The sequence below is a fragment of the Abramis brama genome (genome assembly GCF_963993115.1).
Source record: "Abramis brama genome assembly, chromosome: 24".
NCBI classification, from domain to species: Eukaryota; Metazoa; Chordata; class Actinopteri; order Cypriniformes; family Leuciscidae; genus Abramis; species Abramis brama.
The window spans coordinates 6,774,710-6,792,402 of NC_139986.1; the positions used below are offsets into that span (position 1 = coordinate 6,774,710).

General features: G+C 39.3%; 1 protein-coding gene across 10 annotated transcripts in view; it reads left to right on the plus strand.

Moving 5' to 3' along the window:
* The window catches only part of abi1a (abl-interactor 1a), a 57,637-nt gene that overhangs the window by 5,261 nt on the left and 34,683 nt on the right, over window positions 1-17,693 (plus strand). For all 10 annotated transcript variants that reach the window (XM_084103069.1, XM_084103064.1, XM_084103065.1 and 7 more), the window contains exon 2: window positions 11,173-11,340. In XM_084103069.1, coding sequence (XP_083959195.1) covers window positions 11,173-11,340 — 168 coding nt within the window. The remainder of the gene's footprint in view (window positions 1-11,172; window positions 11,341-17,693) is intronic.

The following is a 17,693-nucleotide window of genomic DNA, read 5'->3' on the forward strand; positions in this document are numbered from 1 at the left end:
AAATGGATGATTTTTGCATATCGTTTAATTTGTATGGTGAATATGGCAATTTTGAGAAATGGGCCCAGGCACAAGACGAAATAGAAGACTTGGAGAAGACGTTGAATGACAAAAAGCGGCTTCGCTTCGCGTCGGGTGGTTCTTCGCCTCTATACGTCGTGCATTAAAATCCTTTAATGCATGGCTAGCCGTGGATTATCCCTTACATATATCTCAGATGCATGTGCGAGCTAAGAATAGCGAGTATGCGAATAGTCGGATAAACCTGGTTGCGCATGTACAGTACGAGCATACTGATGCTGAATTTTAGTCAGGCTAAAGATTAGTCGACCAAAGATTTTCCTAGTCGACTTTGTTGTTCATTAAAGCCATTTGTCGATTAGTCGGGGGAGGAATACTAAACCATAATAATGAGCAATTAAAATATATATTAAACATTCCAGCACATGCATAAGGCTTGCCGTAGCAATACCGACAACGCATACAAAATAAATATGATTTAAATAAGTCTTATCTTAGAAAATGAAATTTATCAAAAATATTTTTTAAATGTAGGACATAAATGTAAATTATAAACAAACAAATACATGTATAGCAAACTGTAACACTTAAAAGAGTAATATCAGTGAAAACATAATCAGATCGACTGACAAGTTGACTTAACATCGAATGACACAAACAAAATAAATATACATTATTTAAAAACGAATAAATATAAAATATAGCTTCAAACTGAAGAATATAGACAATTAGACTACACTACTCGCCCTTACACTAATGAAGCCCTTACACTGGCCTGAGAAGATGCGCTCTGATGACGTGGAAGTCAAGTTAAACACTACTACTAATTTAGCTTTCACACTCCACATGAACACTTGGATATACACCTAATATAAGCGCACATTTATCTACTTTAATGTTAACAATAGAGATAGTGGTCGTATAAAGTGGCTAGTACTTTGTGGTCATTCTCTCGAAATATTCCCACACTTTGGATTTTGGGATACGGTATTATGTGGGGCATAATGTGTTAGTGATCTGTCACTGCGCAACTTCGCCAGTTCCTGAATTTTATTATTTTTTTGTCTGCGATTATTCGACTAACATTTAGTCGACTATAAGGGGGCAGCCCTAGTATAAACCATCAAGTATACATTGGGCTTATATTCATTTATTCTTTTTTTGTTATATTTTTGTGAAGAATATAGCCTTTAAAGCTGATATATCAATCAAAAATAAAATAAAACAAGTGCTGTTATGAGGTTGCCCAAGTCTTTCATACTCTGCTCCTTATTTGAATCCCGCTTTCTATGTAAATCTATTGGATTATTATTTTTTTCACAGTAGTAGCAAACACTAGTAATAAAATGGAAGCTACTGAAGCATGACGAATCAGTTTGCAGAATAGATAGACCTGGATTGTTTTTCATACTTGACCACTTTGGCCGATGTGGTTTTTAGATCATTTCCTCAGTGCCAGATGGTGCTGTGAGAACATTCAGGATTCTCAGATAAAAGTTGTAAAGTACTTCAGAACCAGACTGAGGTTATGTGTGTGTCAGCTTTTCTAATATAGCTGTTTGTCCCGTGGCCTTCATAGGTGTGGCTTGCTTCTCTCCGATGAGTCAGTGAGGCTGGATAAGGGCGGTGCCATCCAGGGCAGATTGTCATATCATGGGCTCTGTCTCTTTTGCAGGGCTTAGATGCCAATTTTATTGCAGCTTTGATACCTTGCTCATCATCCTATTCTTAATTGACTAGCCAGACCACCGCTAACTTTGACTGTTTTTGACTTTTTTTACCATTGCACCAACATTAAGCACAGTAAACTTGCTTCCTTTCGAGACAGACTGAAAGGAATGACTTGCCGTTCATTGAGTGAGTCAGATGTTGAGTCAGAAACCCCTCGGATGGATTTAGTGAGTTCATTCAGTGAAGGATTTCTCAGAAGTATTCGAGATTGGGTACTCTTGAGTTTGATCATTAAAAACGACTTGTTTTTCATGGCCACTTGATTGACAAATTTGTTTTGTAAAGATATTCAGGCGTTTAAATGTGGTTTAAGCATAAACTACTTTTTGGGGCCACTGTATGTTTAGATTGTGCCTGGGTGTCATTGAGGTTCGCCGTGGAAATGGACACAATAACCCCCCAGATGTCTCTGCTTACGAGATTGAGGTCAGAGGCTAGTGCAGTTATCATGACGAGACGAGACTTTACCGCCTCTAGCTCAGCTCCGCCTAACATATGTCCTGGAAAGTGGCGTTAGCATTGCTCATGCCAGTACCTAGATTACGCCACAAGACCATAATCCTTTTCTCGCTGGCATCCTCTAGCAAAACCACATCAGTAAATCCTACAAATACTCATTATTTTTCCTGGAGGAGATCCTAGGCTGTCCCTTAACCCAGGCAGTTTGCGAACCAGCATGCACTTGGGTGGGAGGCGCTCTAAAATGCCCCTTCCTGTGATCAGACATGGCGATTACAGTGGCCATAACAGATTAAAGAGGCCTGTAATTACAACCCTGCTTCTTTGGCCTTGACTTCCATCTGTTCTTTTGCTTGAAAGAATTGACACAAAGGACACACACTTTGAACTCTTTTTTCTCCTTGAGTATGAGCCATAGAAGCCTGATGTATCAAATATGATAGAAAAACAACACTTTAATTTACAAAAAAAAAATGGGCCAAGCCAAAGAAGGCAAAATATTTAGTGGACTTATAATGGTCTTAACCATTTTAATCACAAATCACTGGTCAGGAAATTAACAAGATTTGCACAAATACTGTAGATAAAGTAGCTTAGGGCAGGAGCATCTTGTTGAAAAATAACATCTGATCATTTCTCTTTAGATAACTTTTTTTAGATAGCTAAAAGGCTCTCCACACAATAGCCGTGTTTCCACTGTCGGGACAAAAGCGAGTGTGCTAGTAGTGCGTGCCAGGGACAGTCGAGTTTCCTCCATCCCTTTCGGGGCTTGATCGGGGCCAACGGCCAGGGGTTTTAGGCCTGCCGAATACCTTGGTCCAAAGCGGGCCAACGGGCTTTTCAAGCCATTTAAAATCATTTTAAGCTCAAAACTCACTATCAGACATCAGCGAGTGTTTGAAATAACTTCCTTACGATCTGATGGGGATTTTGATCACCGCATGAGGCAGATATGTATTTATATGCAATTCTAAAGGCTACTTGCTAACCGTTGCGATAATAAATACACGTTTTTCATTGTGATTCATCACTCCCACAACTTCCCATGTTCTGCCAAAAACTTGATTCTGTCGTTGATGTTTCTCTGAGAGAGCAATGGCTTTTTAAGTAGTGCATTTGCTTAAATTTAGCTGATTTCTAGACCAATAATGTGTGGTTGAGTCAATTAAAAGCTTAATGTTTAGCCGTTTTGGGCCCATTTTTTGCCCTAGTGTGTGTGCTTTTGTGCGTGCGTGTGTGTGTGTGTAAAGGTTTCATTTTGAAAGATTACATTTTTATGACATTTGTGTCATGTGTTGTCAGGGTTAAGAAGATTTTCTAGAATCCAGCAACTGTTTTCATTTACTTTCGTTGTGCAAAGCAGCAGCGTGGACGTTCGACTCGAAGCGTGCTCGGTCATGCGGAGGAATAGGGCTGCCATTTTACATCAAACTTGACGGGCAGCTTTTACATTAAATGTGTTTCCACATGTTTATGGAAAATACCAAAGACTGCTTGAAGAACGTAGACAAATCAAATATGATTATAATCGTGTATTTATTCGTTTTCCGGTTTCATCTGTCTCTTCCCTGTGCCTTTTTTAATACCGGACTAATGTGTCCGCATATACAGTATGTCATAAAAAACATGTGGCCGTTTCTCAATATGCGTTCTTGTCTGTACTTGTGTTCTTGTGGACTTGTGAAACGTCATCAGTCGCTGCCCAAGTACTGTCCCAATACACAAGTTTGCATTTTGGCAAGAACGGTTAAAAATCCCGGAAGTGTTCTTGACACGCCCATTTTACCGAGGATGCATCGGTTGGTAACTTGTGTGAACTTGACGGCAGAAATATCCCAGCATTCATTTCGGCATTCGAGGAAGGAGAGGCAGGTCAATACAGTAAGTCGTTTTTCTACAATTTCGTACGCTATTTCATCACTAAATTCACCTCTGAGAACATTTGATGCGAGAAATCAACTTTGTAGATTTAAAATATTGGCATTTTTATGAAAATTTATGGCGAATCGAAAATGTGCTCAAACGTTTTCGGAAGTGAGAATCTCCATAAGCGTTGCTTTATTGTTATGAATATACATTACATTGTAGTGTACAGTTGTAGAGTAATCCCTTGATCTGAGGGTAGGCTTGGGCGATAAAGCCTGTCTGTTATCGTCAATAATTCTCGTTATGTTTGGGTACTGCAGACGGCGTCTGTGCGGGGGTATTATTGCGCAGTACCAGCAAGAACACATCGTCTCAAACTGTCAGCAGCGTTCTGTGTGCTCGTCACCTTGTGAGTTCATTCTTCCAAGAACAACTAGCAAGAGCGTTCTCCCCAAGAACACAAGTCCGTTCTTTGCATCCTTGGTTTTGAGAAACCCAAAAACTCCGGTTAACTCGTATAACTCATAGCTCCTATTTTCTGTTGGTGAGCGCCCTCTGTTGCTCTGGCTGAAAGGATAACAGTATAGTGAGACGGGACCACGCTCAAACCTCCTCAGATTGCATCATTTCCATAATTGGACAATTAATAGAAATGCTCACTCTTTCTAAACAAATGTGATGTAAACATATGATATTTTATCAGTATTTTTCTAAATGTGTAAGTCTTTGGACTTAAAAGCCTTAATGGAGTTGTTTTGTGCATTCTTGCAAATAAATGGAAGGTGCATGTGTTCGCTTTTTATGTGAAATGGTAAATACCAGTTAGATTCAGCGTGATTGCTGTACACTTCCTAGACACATTAATAAATTACTGTGTCACTAACTGTAACAGTTTTTATTGTAAAATATTGGTCAAATATTGATGCTAGAGTCTTAAGTCTTTAATTAACCTAAAGACTAAACGTTTATGCAACTTGTTTCATTGTGATTCATCACTCCCACTACTTCCCATATTCTGCCAAAAACTTGATTCTGTCGTTGATGTTTCTCTGAGAGAGCAATGGCTTTTTAAGTAGTGCATTTGCTTAAATTTAGCTCATTTCCAGACCAATAATGTGTGATTGAGTCAATTCAAAACTTAATGTTTAGCCATTTTGGGCCCATTTTTTGCCCGTGTGTGTGTGCGCAAAGGAGCAGCGTGGACATTCATCATAACTTTTCCTTTCTTACTTCATGGTGAAAAGAAGTAATACAGGCTTGAGTAAATGATGATGCAATATTCATTTTTGATAAACTAAGCCTGTGACAAGTCTAGTTCACACTGCCTGAATGAATACCACATTGGTGGAGTCAGTGTGGTTAAACCCTCTTGGTGTTTGTTGGGTTGGTGTGAAAATGACAATATGTTTCCTGACATTCTGATGTTTGCAGGGAGTTTGTGGGGAGAGTGTGACCTGGCCTTAAGCAGAATGCTAAATGCAAAATGCATATTTTTAAAAATGACTATTGGTAGGTTGCCTGAATGACTAATTCAATAATTTGTCATAAAAAACATATGCGCTCAGTTGAGTTGGATAATTTTTTTATCTGATACGAAAACATGTGCATAAACTACGATGGAAGCACTTTACAGAATAAATTCCTCGATGCGCATCGAAAAAGACGTGACTTTGCGATGGGACGGCATAACTGGACTATCCAGCGGTCCCGATCTCATTGCACAGCGTCTGAAATGCTGTTTTGGTCATTCTGAAATGCCTAAGCAAAGTCTGTCGTCAAAGTGGTTTGTTATTATTACCTCCCAGAACCGACTTACACGATTGCGTTCACAAACAGGAGAGCAAAGCAGAGGGGGAGTCTTCGTAAGAGTTACACAGTGTTAATAAAGGACATTCCTAACATTTTTTTCACCTGATCTTCCGAGTACATTTCCCTCTGGATCTGTATTAGAGCAGCGTGAGCTGGACTGTCAGCTCTACAGGAAATCCAAACAATCCCTTTGTAGGAGAGAGTGTTTTGACTTGTTCTTCAGCATGAAGATGAACTCATTGCATGCTAAACCTTGAGTGTTTTACCGAGTGCCCATCACAGACTGTTCTTCTAGGGCAGAAAGGAATTAATTGTCGTTTCTTGCAAGCGTGCCAAGATACTTGGCTCCACCGTCCAAGACAGTACTGTGCCTCAGAGCTGATTATGTCCAACAAAAGTGTCCAAAAGAGTTACTGTTTCTTCCTGTGGACTCCACCAGTGTGTTGGGTGGAGCGTCTCTCCTGATACTCTGACTCTAGGGAGGAAACGTAGGCTTTTCCTTCCTGTGCACTCAGAACCAGGAACAGCCGACCTACCCTGTGATTCCTTTCATGGAAGTCGTGGAGATGAAGGTTGAAGAATGTTTTAGGTCCAGCTTAAACTTAAGATAAAGCACTGCAGTGTTTACTTGTAATGGTATGTTCGTCTGGCCTTGTGATTGGTCAAATAAATCCTTTATGTTTGCTCTTATCTTGTCAATAGACGTCACACTGACTTACAGGATATTGTCTTAGGAATTTCAGCAATTAGTTGGTGGGACGTTTCCATTTTAATGTGAATTTTCTAAAATAACGTGTTAATTGTGTAGTTACAGTGCTTGACACTTTCTTTTTTTTCTAATTTGAAAACTTTAAGAGTACAAAAAGAACTTAAGGGCGCAGTGAAAGTGTATTAAATAATTATTTTTTTCCTGATGTACAAGCAAAACACTTTAATTCATTTTGTTGTCTTTAATACTTCTAGCTGCACATTCAAACATGAGAAAACATGCTTTCTAACAACCAACTAAAACATATTACAGTACAAAAACCATAAGGTAAACATTGTCATGATTCATCATCAACAGTAATCATTAGCATTAGCTTGGCAGAAATGTGCAGTATTCACTGATGGTGAACGGCTCTGAAACTGCATGTCTAGAACGTGCAACAGCGCCACGTGCAGCATTCATATTTATTTCATCAAGTTATTTAATTATTTTGAAGTTTTCAAGTAATTGAAGTTTAATAATCCCATTAAAACGTATCACGATTTAAGACCAAATTTAAGACCTCTTAAAAAGTTCATTAAAACTTTAGTTATACAATTAAAGATATTTAAGACTTTTATGACCATATGATTTTTTTAATCGCTCATTGTTCAACAAGGAAGAGTTGGCGTTCTCCTCTGCACCTTCTGCCTTTCCTTATCTCGGGGTGTTTGTGTCTGTGACCATGGAAGAGATAAAAAGAGATTGTTGCCTTTGTCTTCTGGGAATGGGAGTTTGCCTTTCTTGCTTCGTTGGAAGTTTTTGGAGCTTTCTGAAGATGCCAATCAAACATTGTATCTGTGTGAAATGTCCTTCAGATAAAGCTGTTTTTCCAAAAAACTGCCTGTTTAGCCTTGATGGGCTAATGTGAGATTGGTGCATTGTGGGTCCCACAACAAGTCTAGAAGGTTATTGATGTTTTTGTAAGAGCAAATATGCAAAGAAATGTAACAGCTGGACCAGAACAAATGACTCCTGTTACTGACAAGGCCATTTCTGTTACGCCAACACACATTTGCCTTATCAGATCCCACAGTCTTGGTGTCTTGAAGAATCAGATCCACTGGCAAATGATAAGTATGTGTCGTCCGTGAGAAAGTATTATTTTAAAAATCTACTTTAAAGTTCTTAGAAACTAACTCGTACACTACCGTCAGTAAGGTCTAGTTTAAATAAATGCTGTTCTTTTGAACTTTCTGTTCATCAAAGAATCCTGAAAAAAATGTGTAATGGTTTTCACAAAAATATTAAGGATTTATACTAAGGATAATCAGGATTTTTTTTTTCTACTGTCCCGACTGGGCCCCACCACAAAGTAATAAATAAATAAAATAGGCCTAGTTATTGTCTTCATTGTTTTTGACCCATATCCTTAATAAATAAGGTTGTGACACTAAAAACTACTAGCCTAACTCATATAAATTTCAAGTATTGTTAAAGACAAGTAAACTCTAAGTAATAAAATAAGAACAAACAATCAACTTACGAGCAGTAGCACAAATACAAAAGAACAAACATACATATAAAATAAACACTGCTTTTCATGTTTTTCAGGTAAGTCTACAGTCATTTCAGGTTGAGAAAATTAATAATCAAATGTAAAATAGCACTGCAGCAGCAAGTTTATTAGGCTGCTGTCACTTTAAGAGCTGCGCACGGATCTCATATAATGTTCCACATGCGTTTTATGTCTTAACTGTTTTGTGTTCACTTAAGATATTACAGACTGTTTACTAGGATACTCACCAAGGCGTCATTGTTTGACGTCGTTTTGTGTGAATATGTCCATTCAAGCGCAAAAAGACGTGAAAGAGCTCAATTCAGCATTCCACACAATGTTCGAGAAGCAGCTTTCTGGGCAAGCACTTCGGATGTGTGCGCAAACAGAACTTCTCACAATATATACATTTTCACAATATCTTGCGCTTTAATATATAAATTGCCAAGGATTTAAAAACGTGCAAATGATTAAGTTTCTGATCAGGAAGGTGACAGTTGCATCAACAAATAAGTAAGGGATAATGTACATCCAGCCGGTTGTTATCTCAGAATAAACACTGTCTGGGTGATCAGGACCCGTCGCAAAGCTGAGGACTTTCACTCAAAATAAATAAAGATTTAACATTTATTGTGATAATTATTGATATCAACAAATTACTTTTTTTTTTTTTTTTCTTTTGCCTATATCTCCCGGCCCTATGTGCATCACAGGAATAAATAACGTTTTGAAATATATTCAAATTGAAAAAACATATTTTGTAAGGTATGGGGGGGTGTCACACCACGTTTTGCAACCTGAGTTAAAACCGGTTACAAGATCATTTTAAGAAGCTTATTTATGATATAACAACAGTTTTATAGTCTTGACTTCAGGCCTTCAAAAATATTAAAATTAATTTTTAATTTAGACATTTGTATGTTTAATGTATTTTTGAATTCATTAATGTGGCACAGTCACTGTTATCATGGCAACTTTTGCATGGGCAAGCACCACTGACATTCCCTAGTCCTGTAGTATCTGCCCTACTTATGTACATTTCTGTTAGCCGGATGCGAACTATGAGATTTACAGACGCACCAAAGGTAAAATTCAATCAACAGAACAGCCATGAAGCAGAATAACAACAGATTTTGATAACAGTACCATACATCCAGAATGGAAATAGGCCAAATGTTCTGTTTAAGAGAGATGAGATTACAAGCTGCCTTTATGGCACTTTCAATCCTTTTTAAGTTGTCTGTGGAGAATGTTGGATCCTATTTGCACATGTTGTTCAGCACCAATAAAATGAAGTCTGAATCTTATGACATGTGGACAGGGTTTAAAATGTTAAGCTTTGAGTGAGCACCCTGAACTACTGTGTAGGCTAGATGGAGATGCACTTATTTTCAACTGTATGTGTGAATTCTATGGTTCTTAAAGCAAGACTCTGGGAAGTGCATCTCTAGTGTAACAATGTCCATTGCTCTTGCCAAACCCTTGCTAAAAATAGCATAACTTTTGACTTAAGAACAGCTCTGTTCCATTTTTCAGTGGAACATCTGTAAAACAATATTATTGCATACCTTCCTTCACCACATAATTTACCATGGAGAATGCAGAGCTATAGTCCCCATGTGTAAATGTCTTTTAGTGTATGTTCATGTATGTAATACAGACAGGGTGCGTCTCAATCAGCTCCCTAGCTTCCTAGGTCATGAATAGTATATCGTGTACACGCATTCGGGCACTGGTAAGGACAGTAACTTTTTAAAAGTACAAACAAACTTTCATTATCGAAATCCCTCTTCACTGCAGGTGTTTGGCAATGTTTTATCTGCATGTGTGTCAGGTTTTTAAGTCCTTTTACGGAAGACCTTGCATGAGTGATAGTTTACCTCAGTGAGATCATGGTTTACCACAGAGGTAGGCCAATTCGAGAACTGAGAAAATACCACATTTAAAAACTGAGTTTCGGTTCTGTGCGGTTGCGTTTGAGTCAGATTCTGTTATTCTATTGTTAGTTTCACAACAGTTTTCAAGTTGTTTAAATTTAAAATATTTTTAGGCTAGCATACGTGATATAGGTGAAAGTTAAGACAAGTGTATATATATATTTTTTTTTTCCAATACCATTTATTTTTATGTTGAATTGTCTGATATAAAGAGAGATCCCATATAAAGAACAAAAATACGAGAAAATGTGTTGTTTACAGCTTTGGACAGAATACTAAATGCGTTTTAATTATAATATATACATAATTATAATATATACAAACATATATTATATTATATTAATATTATTAATGTTATAACAATATTCATGAAATTATGTCTAGTTTTTTTTGCAATCTCAATTGTAACCATTTATTTTCACTGTTTAATTTCATTTATTAACTTTGTTTAGAAATATGTGATGTTATGCTATTTGTTTTTAAGATTAAATCTTAAGATTTAAGATTAAGTGGTTCTCATCCTTGTTGACTACAAGCCCCCCCACTGTCCACAATATAATCGAAGGCCCCTATTGGGCCCCAACCTCCTAGTTGAGAACCACTGGATTGTTGAAAATTGTGAATCTGTAAAAATTCCACATTACAATATCCAAGAACCACCCACCTGGAAATGAAAGATACCACCGCAACAGACCACTTTACAAAGCAGTAGCTTATCTAGACAATACTGTAGCATTGGGTACACTCACATTGGGTTTGCTCACTAACTACCTCAGCAAACTCAAATGAAGCTTTGATACATTGCAAACTTTATCAAATCCAGTGATTTACTTTGCCTACTAAAGCATCCCTGTACCTTGTAAATGTGACTTTGTTTTCCTCAAAATGATTTAAAACTTGTGCAATCTTCCAGAAGTTACATAGCAACCTGGCAGTCAGATTGGAATGGATGCTTTTAGCCAGTTATTTTTTTGTTTGCAGCATGCTGTATATCAGACGGTCCGTGGGTGTGCTCTCTGAGGCTGAGACTGTGTATAGGTTGAAGCGATTGCTGTTTTTTGTGAAAATGTGAAGTAAAATGTTTTTCTGACCTTGACCTGCAGGCACAGGATAAGAGGAAAGCCTTGGAGGAGACCAAAGCCTACACCACCCAGTCCCTGGCGAGCGTGGCCTATCAAATCAATGCCTTAGCCAACAATGTCCTGCAGTTGTTGGATATCCAGGCCTCACAGCTGCGCAGGATGGAGTCCTCCATTAACCACATATCTCAGGTCAGAAATGTTCATTTTTAATATATCTTTCTCTCAGTCTCATTTCCCTTGCTTTGTCCTTGTCTGTCTAGAGTTTTCATTTAGCATTTGTCTGTCTCTCACAGTGACTGACTAGTTAATATCTGTTTTTTGTTCACCTCTTCTGCCCCCCGTTTCTCTTTCTTCTTCTTGAATGCGTCTCTATGCAGTCATCATGGAGACGTAAAACTCTCCCACGGAGTCCTTGTGTAAACCTCATCCCACTTCCATATGGTGCTGTTATTTGCTGAAGTCATGACTGGCTTCAGTCAAACCTACTAGTTTCTGCTGCCAATAAAAAAAAAAACTCTGCAACCTATGGCCATGAGGCAGCCATATTGATATTTAGAACAAAGTAGTCTTCCTTATATGAAATTGTAATACCGTCATATAAGATTTTCATCATACAGCCAATCCCTACTTAGGAATGTGAATAGCATTTTTATAACTTTTCTTTAGGAGAAGTGTGTTTATTCAGATCATTGCATTATATATTATTTTGAATGATTTGAATGATCAGTTACATTCATCAGGACTAGAGAATCACACTGATTCATCATTAACTTCAGCTTAGGACTTTATCTCTGTTCCAAAACATAGTGAACTGCATTATGATCTTGTATGGTCCTAACCGTTATATAATCTCAAAAGTGATTTATTTAGAATGCTCTTCATAGATAGCAACTCGACTTACTATTATTTTCAATAGAGTCTAAACTGAAGTTAGCATGTTGCTAAGCTTGCTGCTGTAATAAATATAAAAGTACATAAAACACTCAAAAATCGGGTAAAATAGTCCATGTTTTAATAATTTTTTTTCTGCTGAATGACTAAATGTTTAGTCTTTTCACTGAGCTCATTACAATGCTTTCTGGTATTGAATTGAATACATATTCTGCTGACTGTTTGCAGCAGCTTTGGTGCTGTTTACGAAGGCAGATCACAAGGCTTTTGAAAAGAGCTTATCGAAGTCTTTATCAAATTTTTTCCTCTTCACTCAGAACTGTGGGGAGGTTCAGCAACTATGACAGTGTCAACAAGACCTTCAACCATCTGAAGATTCTTAAAATTCGATCTCTTATTTGACAAACACCAATTCTGTTTTTCTCACCCTCATAGCACAAACACTGCCCACAGTGAAGTGCTAAAACCAGAATTATTAGATTGATATAATCTGCCAGTCACATTAGAACTTTAATCTGCAGATGTTGTTGGGTTTAATTGGCTTACAGTGGACTATTCTCAGGTCTCGTCTCCATTCATATGCGTGTCTGGGAAATCACAGTGGGCTTTATGAATGGCTGTAAGACAGGCTTATTTAGATGGTCAACAGAGGCCTGTTCTCACTTCCAGCTCTTCGCACACACCCTCCACTTACAGTGTCAATCATGATTCTCTCCAAAGATGAAGATGAGAATAATAGGACAGTTATGTTGAAAACAGGGTGCTGTCTGTGAGCAAGCTTTCTGTTGTAGCATGTTGTACTAAAGGTGGGGGAAAACTTATTCAGTGATGCATCACAATTCTGAATCGCTCACAGATATAATGGTATGCTTTGCTTGCTGTCAATCCCAGACACAAAAAAACCCTCAAGTATCTAAACTTTCACAAAGTTTGGAAAGAGCATGATGAATTTCTAAGGCAATCAGGGTTTTTGTGACATTGTCCATTACAACTGCACACTACATCAACAATGAGTGGCAGCTCAAAACCGGTCAACATCATAGTTCAGTAGTGTAAAATCCTGTTCCTGGAGAGCTACCTTCAGAGTTTAATTAAACACACCTGAACCCGCTAATCTAGGTCTTCAGGATCACTAGAAACTTCCAGGCAGGTGTGTTGGAGCTAAACGCTGCAGGACAGTGGCCCTCCAGGAGCAGAATTGGACACCCCTGTCATAGAGACCCAATTTCAGTCAGAACTCATTGCAGTCCCTACATTTTTCATTTGACTGAAAGGAATTGAATTGTGTAGTGTTTAAAGATACTCACTCCTATATTTTAGACAAACTGACATTGGTCATTAAACTCTGGAAACTGTAGTAGTTCCATAAACAAACCGTAACCCTGTAGCCTCAGTGCTGATCAGTGCCACGGATCAGACATGACTGCGCTGCTCTACTGGAAGGTGACTAATGGCTGTAAAGTGGCTCTAATCTCTCAGCTGAGGCACACCTAGAGCTTTGCTGACAGAGGATGTTCCTGTCTTTACAGCATTTCTCACTCTTTCCTCTTCCTCTGGCTGCCGATTAGACAGACCGCACTGCCAGCATGTGGCCAAATTAAATTAGAACATCAGTACACCAGACTAATGGGCCAGCATGCCAGGTCTGGAGTTCATTGTTTTCATCGCAGCTCTACACGGAATGTTCTGAGTTGTGTTATCACGAATCTGTCTTGTTGGAGCCGGCACTGACCCTGAGCGTGGGAGGCTGAAGTGCTGCTACCTAGACCAGTGCATGAAGTGGCTGCTAAGAGACTGTGAACAGTCCGCGCTTTGTCTGGCCAGCTAAAGAGTTGGCAACACACTAGGAGTCTCGTTTTGCTTTTCTCTCTCTTCGTAGCTGCAAGTAAATCTGTGTTTGCCTGTTGCATCTGAGGAACTACAGAGATGACTAATTAAAGGCAGCTCTGAGTGGAGTTCTGAAGCAGCATGCTTAGAAACGGTTTCATGGTTACCCCATCAGTGACTGATCTCCTATTAACTAATTTCAGAGAGGCTAACAAAGCAAGCTAGCTTTGAAAGCATGAGATTCCACCCTCCCTTCAGAGGTCTCTAAAGCCACGCCTCCTTTAAAACACATGAACACACAGCAGAGTCTGCAAAGCGTCACGAGACGAGACAGCGTTAAATGACCCCATGTCTCAAAGCACATAACATTTCAATAATAATGAACGTAAGCAACTTGCAGAGCTCGGATTTGTACCACCTGACTGCTGCAGATTCATTTTGGCATTGATAGTGTTGACATAGAAACAAATAAATTCGAGTCGGGGGACGTGAACAGCTCCTGGTAGAATGTCACTGGTTCTCATCTCGTAATTACAGTTACGATGGCGTGAACTGGTGTTGTCAAAGACCCGGTACTTCGGTACCAAGTCGGTACAATTATTTTTTTTAAACGTCACGGTACCAGGTTTTCTCAAACCCGGTACTTGATGCGCGTGCATGCCCGAAGCGCGTGCAGTTGCGTCCTCTAAGCGCTGAGACATGGTGACCGGCGGTGCTGCTGATGTGGTGGCTGTAAATCCACTTTTTGATAAGAAAGGAGGAAAGAGACACATAAGGAAATATTTTGGATTAGGCTAATGTCACGTTGCCATAAGTGGCCGTTCACATAGCGCGTTTTTTGCGCGTGCAGATTCGTTATTCCAAATGTGTTCGTTATTCTCATAATAGAAGCGACGCGGTGCGCTCGTTTTTCCAGGCGCGCCTATGTTCATGGTTGCATAGCAACGACAGACGCCACGGGAGAGCAAGCGCTTGTGGAAAGGAGAAACTTGTCGATCTCCGAATGCAACGTAACATGAGGAGAGTAAAGATGGAAAGCTCTTAAAGATTAGTTCCATATAAATTCACAGATAATTTGTTGTTTTGTCGTTAGTGAAAATCAATATTGACATTGTATTTGAAAAAGGATCCTCATATAAGAAACAATGCTAAAATTCAGAGTAAGTTCATTCACATTCTGAGATCGACTATTTTTGAAACGGCGCGAACTGCACTCTCCATGATGACGAGGAAGTATCAGCAAATAATTTGATTTCTAGCCCTTTGGTACCGAAATTGGTACCGAGAACCGTGGATTTTCACTGGTATTGGTACTGAATACGGAAATTTTGGTACCGTGACAACACTAGCGCGGAACGCAGCATAAGCTCATTGTTTTGGTTCATGGAGCTGTAAAACAGCGACTGCTGTTTGTTTGCGTCATGCTGTGTTCCTGACCAACTTAGTTGAATCCAAGGACATCAAGAGTAGGTCGAGTCAAGACTGAGAAAAGAAGATGGAGTCCAAGTTAAAGGAGAACTCGGCAACTCTAGCGAACTCTAGTCACTTCTTCGCTGATTTTCCCTTTTGTTGTCGCATGTTTTCCCCACGAGCTCCCCCTACAGCTGTGGTGGGGCGTATATTTCACAACACAGTCGTAAAAAACTCACTTGCGGCGGCCTCCTCCCCCTCTCTACCGCTGCTCATGTGCGTTTGTTTTGATCGGAGCAAGCCAACTGTATCGCGTGGAGCTATGTCTACTGAGGTGGGTAATCTGGTAATACATCATAAATGCGTGTGTGTTTATGTCGAATTGCCGTAAAGCAATTTGTGTTTCGCGCTCGTTCTCGTTCTCGCTTTCGCTTCTCACGAGACTTCCAATTTCTATCTTGCCGGGACGGTAGTGAACAAGTTGCAAGGTTGGTTTTCCGCCTGGGAACGCTGGGGGGAGCGGGGAAAGTCACCAATATCACCAGAACAGGTTGTTTAACCATCCAAATGATTTCTAGACAGTTTTATTAAGTTAAAAAAGCTACCAAGTTCTCCTTTAATACAGAGACCTAAGGAGGGTATGAATGATTCAGACAGAGTAATATGCTTTCCTTTGGGGTGAATGAAGCCTGGTTTTGAATTAGTCATGCAAACATCTGCAGTTTTTCATTGAAGTTGGGTTTGATTGATCCATCCCTTTACAAGACTTTACAAGTCTGTCAAAAACATGTCTGTCATTGAATATTTTCAAATAAGAATTCAAAGTTCTGAGTTGTCTGCAATGCAGCAAAGTTTGTGCATTCCTCAAACATGTTCAGCCTCTAATAAGCTAAAAGCTCTGTTTTGTGATTCATCTCTAATCATTATCACCAAAGTGCAAGTTTATAGTGAATGGCACTTGGCTGCTGAATGCCCCCGCTGGGAAGTTCTGCATACTTGGTTGTTACATGTGAATTGTAAATACTTAGCCCCCCGCTTTGAGTTAGCAAGATTAACTACAAATTCTTTTGGGATCTCTCTGTCTTCATCTCTCCTGACTGTCTGGCTGAGTGTGCTCTTGGCAGATGAGCTTCATCCAAACAGGAAATGGAGTTCCAGAGATGAGATTGTAGGGAAGACCTGCTCTCCCTCTGTTTCCTGACAATAAAGTTTGGCCAAAATGTTTCACTTGGGAATGAGATTATGAGTGAATTGTGACAATTAAGTAGGTTACATTAGGGGGCAGGGGTTTCTTCAATCGTATAACCTTTCCCAACTCCATGCTTCCCACACAACCTGCAAGTCTCTGAAACTTCTTATTCCTCTTCAGAATCGCTAGAGACACAGAGAGCAGCTCAACAACTCTCCAATGCGTTTCCCAGTGTGAAGACTTCAATCTATTTGGCAAAGAAGAAGCACAAACAAGTTCCTTGCATTAGGGTGCTGTTTAGACTCTCCTCGTAACCTGATGTTGACCTTCAGTGTTTTGATTCTGGAGTGAAGCCTCCAACGCAATTTGAAGAAGAGTAGAAGTAGAAGACAAGTAGAAGAAGAGAGAGTCATTGAGGGCACAGTATAATTTTAGTGCTCAGTTGAAGGGATGCGAACTACCCTCTGTCGATTCCTCAACTTCACTTGTTATTCACTTTATTGTTTCTAACCTGGGTATATAAACCTTATGCTTCACACAGGAGTGAAAAGAGATGTTATTTGTTTCAGTAGATTACGCTTGTTTTCACTGTTCACTGTTTGGAAAGCTTAAATCCTTGTATTTTCTCATATAGTACTGGGAGAATTTAGAGTCAGATAGTCCACATATAGAGTCCATTTTCAATTGACCCAGTCTATTAAGCTGTCCACTGAGTTGTAGTGTCATTTGCACCAATTGTACATTGCACTGTATGTAGATGTGTCTTTAACTTTGTCATTCATGAGGTTAATTGCAGTCTTTTGTGTAATATACAACCAAATACATTTATATACTTTTGCAAACATTTGCAAAGTAAAGGCTCACTCTTGAAGAGGTTGCTCATTTATATTGCTCACAGCAAACGTTCATCTGGCTCGCTGCAGAGATAGCTGCTCTCAGATGCTCGTGGTCACCCTGTCGGAGAGAAGCCAAAGCCAGATGGAGCATAACACACCCGTAAATCTGTGGAGGAAGCGCCTGTCCTTACCCTTCAGCTGTGCTCGTAATGTTGTTAGTGAGCTGCAGTCCAAACTAACAGAGCTGCGTCCTTGCTTTTAGTCACCAAGCGTTACCGTTTAGCGCTGGATTTGCGGCAAAGAGCTGTTCCACATGTTCTGTTGCATGAGTAGTTTTTTTTCCTGAATTGTACTGGTTATGTGCTAAGAATGCTGGTTCACAAGCTATT